Source organism: Glycine soja, chromosome 19 (genome assembly GCF_004193775.1).
Source record: "Glycine soja cultivar W05 chromosome 19, ASM419377v2, whole genome shotgun sequence".
Lineage (NCBI taxonomy): Eukaryota > Viridiplantae > Streptophyta > Magnoliopsida > Fabales > Fabaceae > Glycine > Glycine soja.
Window position 1 is genome coordinate 20,592,853 of NC_041020.1, and position 7,401 is coordinate 20,600,253.

The following is a 7,401-nucleotide window of genomic DNA, read 5'->3' on the forward strand; positions in this document are numbered from 1 at the left end:
TCACAATTGAGGAATACATAGGAGCAAAGGGAAACGCCCTTGTCGACCACAAAAAGATAAAAATATAAAAAGACATAAAAAAGACATAAGAACGTAAAAAGGGAAGATAACATAAATTGAAGTCATATTTCCACATTTGATTAAAGGTTGCCGTCTCTTGTGACGAACGTGTGGGGTGCTAATACATTCCCCGTGCGTAAATACAACTCCCGAACCTTTCACTTAAAGTTCGTAGATCACGTCTTTTCCGGTTTTTCCGACGTTTTCCTCAAATAAACGTTGGTGGCGACTCCGCGCGTATTCCTTTCTTGGAAGACGCACCCGCGAGCCCCGCGTCGCCCTCCCGCCAAAGGGTAGGTTGTGACAGAAAGATCGGACGAGGAAATATAGATTGATTATATTTCTTGAAGGAGACTACCAATTTAGGGTTGTAACATGCGTTGAGATGCTTGAAAGGCCAAGTTAACTCTATTATAAGGGAAAGGAGCTTCTATTTTTACTGCAACAAAAATCTTGGGCATGATATGGACATCTACATGTACAGGTAATTGCTTTTTTCTATATCCATCCCCATAAACACCATTGCCATTAATCAATGGTAATATTATAGGCATGAATGCATGTCAAGCTCATGAAAATTTGACCTATTTCTGGAATACGAATTTTAATCTCTGCATGAAATTTGATAGCATACCTATATCATATTGTTGATCGCTTGATGGACAAAGTTTCAAATTTGTTATCTTTTTCGCCTATTAACTGATGACAAAATATTGTATTTTTCCTGCGTGATTGTTTTAGGATAAAAAGACTGATTATGAATGAAATTAAGTGAAAAAATATTGGGTGATTAATCTAAACAGCTTATGAGTATGATTATAATTCAGGGGAGAGAGGGCATTTTGCAGCCGTGAATGCCGTGACCAGGGAATGATGTTGGAGGAAGGTGGAGATATGCTAAGTGCATTTTGTGGCACTTTTAAAATTATTTATTTTTCACATGGGATATATTTTCATTCCAGCATTTTAATAGATTTGTATTTAGAATTGTATACTTATATGTGTATAGTTTCTTTTTTAAATAACACTGATATTCAAGCACTATGAATATATATATATGTGTATACTAGCAATGTATAGTTTGTATCCCCAAAAAAATTCCAATGCTTTTGTTTCGTCCTTCTATATTTCCTATGTTTGTGTCACTTTCAATCTCACTCCATCTTATACAGGATATAGTAACTATCACAAACTAAACTACACACACAAGATCCGGGGTTTGATCAACCATCATGTCTGACGAAGTCAACAACGTTTTCAAGAAATATCTCAACCAACTTCAGCTTCATCCTCTCAGAACCAAGGTTTCTAATCTCCCTTTTCACCCGCTTTTCATTTTTTTCACTTTAATTTCTAAGAGAATGATTGGGTTGAATTGAGAGAAAGAAAGAAAATTTTTTTATGTATTTATTTTTCACTTTGGTTGTTAAGAGACTAATGGGGCTGTTGAAAAAACAAAACTTTTGCAGTTTTAGGCGATTATTGTGGCAGTTTTGGCTGGTTTTAGTGATGCAGTGGCACAGAAGTTATCTGGGCCAAGAAACTTCAGTTAGAAGGGTACTTCTTTTCATGGTATGTCCATTTGACTTAACTGTGCTTCTTCTAAATTATTTATTATATGTGGGAAATCACTGTTTCAATTTCATTTTCAATTTGGACATTATCTATATGTCTGGATCGAATTTTCTAACAACCAGAATTTTCCATGAAGGTAACTAGAGTATGGTCTTTACCATTAACCATTTCATAACTCTCAAACAATGATCATATGAAAAAAAATACTATGCTACCTGTTTCACTTTTTCTGAAAAGATGAAGCAGAAATGAAGTTTGTAGTGAAATTTTTTTAGTACTGAGCAGTTTTGAAATCAAATTGATTTGCAGCTCTATGGTTTTGCCTACTCTGGGCCCTTTGGACATTTTCTCCACAAATTGATGGATAAAATATTTAAGGGGGAGAAAGGTAATGACACTGTTGCTAAGAAGGTATTGTAAGCTTGTGATGTTGTTGTTTGTTGGTTTGGCCTCTGGCTCTTTCACTTATAGGGACAATATTTTGTATTGTGTTATGTTTTGTGGTACAAGTTTCTAACTAATGCTCTCATGAATGAAATATACTATTATTAGGTGCTCTCAACCATGGGTATTTTAGGGATCATTTGATGTAGCTATATGTTTAAGGACACCCTCCCAAGACCAACTAAACCTTAACGTCCTATAACTATACCACCTAGCTAACTGCATTTTGATGATGTCCATCAGTCACCACGTCAGACACATGTAGGCTGAAGTAGTAACTTGTGGTTTTGTGGAATTGTGTCCCCAGGATTAGACCTCTCCAGAGGAGCATTCCGAAACAATTATTTGGTCTGGAAAAGGTACTTTGTTGTAATTTTATTTTCATTCTTTTGAAATTTCCTGTTTATTGAAGTAGAAATAAATCATATTTTGACTGTCTGATTTAGGTGGTCTCCAATGTTATCTTTTTCATGTCCATTCTTTGTTAATTTTAGTTAATCGCAGGTATATTAGGCATTAAAAGCTTAATAGATTGTAGAAGCTGCTCAAAGAACAGTTCCTGTTTTCCTGTACCAATTGACAAATCACAGATGTTTTCAAAGCACTGGCTCTTGGAGCATTTTCTGTTTTCATAACTCATGAGTATATGAAAATCTGAACACCGTAATATCAAATTAAAATGCTGAATACTAAATCCATTAAGTGATAAAATTGATACGAGTAGGTTGTCTTATGTTATCAACTCGCTGATAATTTAGTTTGTTCAATTAATATTAATGTATGAGAGATGTAGTAAATCATACTATCTTCTACAGATAAGGATATGAAGCTGATCTTAGATATTTCCTGGGAATTTGAATAGCTTATATGCCAAGGAAATGTTACCGTTTCTGATAGCAACCTGGACTATGAGGAACATGGAGAACATAACAACAAAGTGGACCACAACAGGTCCAGTAGGACCATCAGAAAGCCTACATGCTTCAAGGATTTTATTTGAAGCCACTATCCCATTCCGCAATAAAGGAATGTTTTCATTCTGTTATGATAATTCTGTTATTAGTGATTAGCACTACAGGGCCAAAGTTAATTTTATCTTTGTGTAGGAGTTAGCATATAAATTTAATAGAGTGGGAATGAAATAGACACAAAAAATATTCAGTTTTACCTTCCTATTTTTCCTCATCTTCTATCCTTTACTAAGCTTTGGGGTCTATAAGTTTTTCCCTACTAACTTGAACCTTAGATATATTATCCGAAATACTACTTTGGAAAAATTACTACTGTAGTTCCAACTAATTTTAATAACACTTAATTTAATTATTATTGGTTTTTCTCGAAAATTAAAAAACCCAACTACATGTTATATAGAGATAAATAAGAACTATAAAAACTTGCTAATACATGCTATCTAATAATTTTTCCTAACTTTGACAATTTGAACTCGAGCATATAATTAAATGTTTCAGAAGAGGCTACATATTAGCAATATGATCTTTCACTATATGGTCATGATATGCAATACCATATTTCGGGTATGAATACGTTTTCCCTTGGTCTCAAACCTAAAACAATGAACAAAAACTAAATATGAGCTATTACTTGATTTAGTAAGTAGAGTAACTTTTGTACATAAAATAAAATTTACCTGCTTCTTATACTATTTTAATCTACGTTAAATTTTCTTTTAATTATCTTTTAAAAAACTTTTTTTTTTTTAATCTAGGTTAGGATAATTGTCTTCCAAGCAATAGACCCGGGAGGGCGAGCCCTGGTGCAGCGGTAAAGTTAGAGGCAATGGGGTACGAAGTTTTTTTTTTATCTTTTAAAAAACTATTAATTATACTAACAAATACTATATTTAAGACTAATGTTATCTTTTTCTGGAAATGAGCAGGAGCGAAATGATTAACATGTATTAAGGAGAGATCTTCTCCTTTCAACCAACCCCACCTCCATGTTATGCTTGCAACTTTGTGGAAGGCCTCACAAGCATGCTTTTGAGTAGCCACTAATATATTGTACTATTTTTCTTTTAACTCTTTTAAAATGTTAAGAAAACCTTTGTCGTTGGAGATCAAAAACACGTGCGCTGGTGGTGGGTGTTTAGAACTCCAATTCTCGAGTTTCTTCTAAAGACGTCTGTCTGCGCTATTTTTTCCTGTTGTAAGCAAAAAATTACATGAAGATCGTAAAGTGTAGATGAATTACATACAATATTCATACCTTTAGTTTTGGTGTAACGGATGCTTGTGAGACGAAGAAGTTCCTTAAAGTTTCGTTTTGAGAAAGAAGTACTATGATCGAACGCGTAGATGTTATCACCTTCGATCCCATTTACTGTCAACGCCTCCTTGATGGCAGGGAAGACGTTACGAACTTGGAAACCGGCGGGTACAAAGCAGTTTTCTGTATCCCACCAGACTGACACGGGTGCCTTTCATCACGAATACAGCTTATTGGTCTGATGCCCCAAAGAAAGGTGTCTGGGAGCTGTGAGGCAAGAAAATCTACTTAAGCAAATTGAGGCACATTATTTGAAGTTTATAAGGTATAGAGTTACTAGTGATCTTGGCCCTGTATTAGTTTATAAGAAACACCAAGTTTTAAAGTTACCAGAAATTTTTTGTTCTTAGCCCTGTATTAATATTGATATATAATGTTGCAAATATTTCATAAGATAGCATATATTGATGTTTGTCTAGATTCAAGTGATACAATATCATAATATGTGCCAGGTTATAGTTCTTAGACATTGTGTCATTCTCAAGTTAACCAGGTCACAATCTATTAGTTCATGTAAGTTTTCCACATTAGGTATACTGAGTGCCTGTAAAATGAGTCAATGCTGAGAATACATACCTAAACCAATGGGATCAGAACCCTTCATAATTTTCAGCCTTTTGCAAGTGCCAATGAACATTCTGCAACAAAAGTAGAATTTGTAGTTGAGTGTATAAAGTATGCAAACCAGTAGGGCAAAGTAAAAATCTCATCCCATTAGTCATTCAGTTCATTTTTTTGGTACAAACACAGAATAATCTCCATGAACACTTGATGTCACCATAGAAAAGCAAATTAACACGAGCCAACAGGTAATATAGTTGAATTAGACTTAAATATCCTATTCAGCAGCAAGAACCATGGTCATGATCAAATGTATGTATTGATGAAAAAGCATAGTCATGATCAAATGTTGGTGTCTTCAATAAACATGTTCTTCAATATGATATAGCTCATACATCAACTGTTAATTCTTAATACTCTGATAAGGAAATGTATCTTTCATTTTTTTTAAAAGGAGATGCCATCGGTAACTGCTGGCTGTTACCAAACCATATTAAATAATTTCATATTAGGGACTATACTGATTATTTCAACTGTTGTTTTCATATGGTGTTTATTTGTGCATGTTAATCTTCCTCATGAAATTTTGTTATTCATCATTGTATCAGTGTAACAATGAAAACACTATTATTGTGTTGTCGACCAATGCCACAATTAAAGAGGACCACCCTGTACTATGATATATAGTTACTTATGTTGGCTTTCTTTCACAACAAATATGTTGTTTGATTATTTTATTTTCTATGTAGTTGTTTGGTTATTCATATTTTTTCCTGGTATTGATTTCTTCAGTCGGAGACGAGTCTTTCTTACATACATTTTTTAAGCATTCGAAAAAGCTGAAATATTGTTTAATTCCCTCTATGTTTGATCAACAATTGTAGAAGGTTATATGCATCTAAATGTCCTAATCTAGAATTACACATACCTCTAAAATGACTAAACAAAATTACAATATATATCTTCATTTCTATCAGATCATGCCATTTTTGTATCATTTCGCCAACCTGGAATGCTGTTTAATTTCCTCCATGTTTGATCAGCAATGCCAGAACCTAATATATTGTTTCGACAATTTTATTGCTAATCTAGAATTGCATATGCCTCTAAAATTACTAAACATAATTACACTTTATGTACCTGCTTTATAGATTAAATTTAATTGCTTTGTTTCTTCCTAGGTCCACATGTTTGATTATTATCTATCTAAATAACACAACTATGTTGCTTTTTATGTCCAATCTCATTCTGGGTGGAACTTCCATTTATCAGAAAACCAGCAATCATGCAGTTCAGAGCCACATTCCACAATGATAGGGTAATATTGCTTTGAAACTCATTTCTTTGCTTTTTTTTTTTTGCAGATTATTTATTATAATTTTACACACAATATTTTCTTGCAGGACATAATAAAAGTCCCATTTTTTTACCACATTAGGTGGGCACCAAAATATCTCGAATATGTCCGCTTCAAATATAATGGAGCTGTATACCAAATCCAAGTCAGACTCCATAAGGGAAAAGTTTTTTTTGCTGAAGGACTGAAACAGTTTAGAAAAGAATTAGCCATTTATGAATCTACCATCATTCATTTCTTTGCCATTGACCACATCTTAGTATTCGACCTTCATTTCAGTCCACCACTAGAACAGCAGACCTCCGAAAGATCATGGATGATATCCATGCAGCATATTTGGACACTTGAAATAACGCAATCAATGATTGACGCACTGCACCCTTTGGTAATGATAACAAAATTTTTATTATGACTTATATAAATACAAACTTAAATATAATTATTATTTATCCTCTTTTGCAGAATCTTTCAAGCTGTGTAACTAGACATCTAAATGGCTGCGATCAACACATGACAATCCTTAGAAGATTAGGGCCTCCGTTACAGTGGAATGTTATTGTTCTTGATATTGGTTGGAATTGGTGAAAAATATGTTGTGCAACCTTGGTATAAATTCCTTGAAGAAAGTAATTTTTCTCATGGTGATGAAATCTCATTCTACTACAGACATCATGAACAAATTTGGGAAATTATTATTAGAAGTCAAAAGGATTGGGACAACAGTGATACTGATAGTGACTAAATTAAGTTTAGGTTTTTTGTTTTGTTTACTAACATTGCCTTGGTCAATGAGTAATCTAGCTTTTTTTAATGCAAATAATCTAATTATTATTAATGTTACATATATTTTTATTTTTGTACTATTTTTCATTTTAATATTGTATTATAGAATAAATAAATATTCATACAAAATAAATTACAAGTGACCCATGCATACGCACGGGTTACCAACTAGTTATTAAAAAAGTATGTCCGGTCAAGTGTCAATATTTGTGCACCACGCGTCACCATTAGTGAAATTTTAAAAAACTTTTTCTTTTACTTTTGTCTTTCTTCCTTTTTAGTTTTATTGTTTCTTTTTGTTTTATTTATATTTTTTCTTTCTTTTCTATTTTTAC

At 33.1% G+C, this 7,401-nt stretch overlaps 1 protein-coding gene across 2 annotated transcripts; it reads left to right on the forward strand.

Moving 5' to 3' along the window:
• The first annotated feature begins 282 nt into the window (after positions 1-282).
• On the forward strand, positions 283-7,087 carry LOC114399831. Of its 2 annotated transcripts, XM_028362048.1 has the most exons (8): positions 283-544; positions 1,233-1,364; positions 1,530-1,632; positions 1,945-2,023; positions 2,387-2,438; positions 6,199-6,244; positions 6,330-6,668; positions 6,746-7,087. In XM_028362048.1, exons 3-8 carry the CDS (start codon positions 1,570-1,572, stop codon positions 6,866-6,868), a joined length of 702 nt encoding a protein of 233 aa, XP_028217849.1. In that variant the 5' UTR covers positions 283-544; positions 1,233-1,364; positions 1,530-1,569; the 3' UTR covers positions 6,869-7,087. The 2 variants fall into 2 exon arrangements, 1 of the variants encoding a protein (XP_028217849.1); XR_003663843.1 differs by lacking the exons at positions 6,199-6,244; positions 6,330-6,668; positions 6,746-7,087 and adding an exon at positions 2,895-3,371.
• The last annotated feature ends 314 nt before the right edge of the window (positions 7,088-7,401 follow it).

What these genes read in the sequence shown, in the direction of transcription:
- LOC114399831 (XM_028362048.1), top strand. Translation starts at nt 1,570, where the DNA reads ATGCAGTGGCACAGAAGTTATCTGGGCCAAGAAACTTCAGTTAGAAGG. An exon ending in GAAGGGTACTTCTTTTCATG is followed by an intron (nt 1,633 to 1,944) that starts GTATGTCCATTT and finishes ATTGATTTGCAG; the next exon opens with CTCTATGGTTTTGCCTACTC. An exon ending in AATATTTAAGGGGGAGAAAG is followed by an intron (nt 2,024 to 2,386) that starts GTAATGACACTG and finishes TTGTGTCCCCAG; the next exon opens with GATTAGACCTCTCCAGAGGA.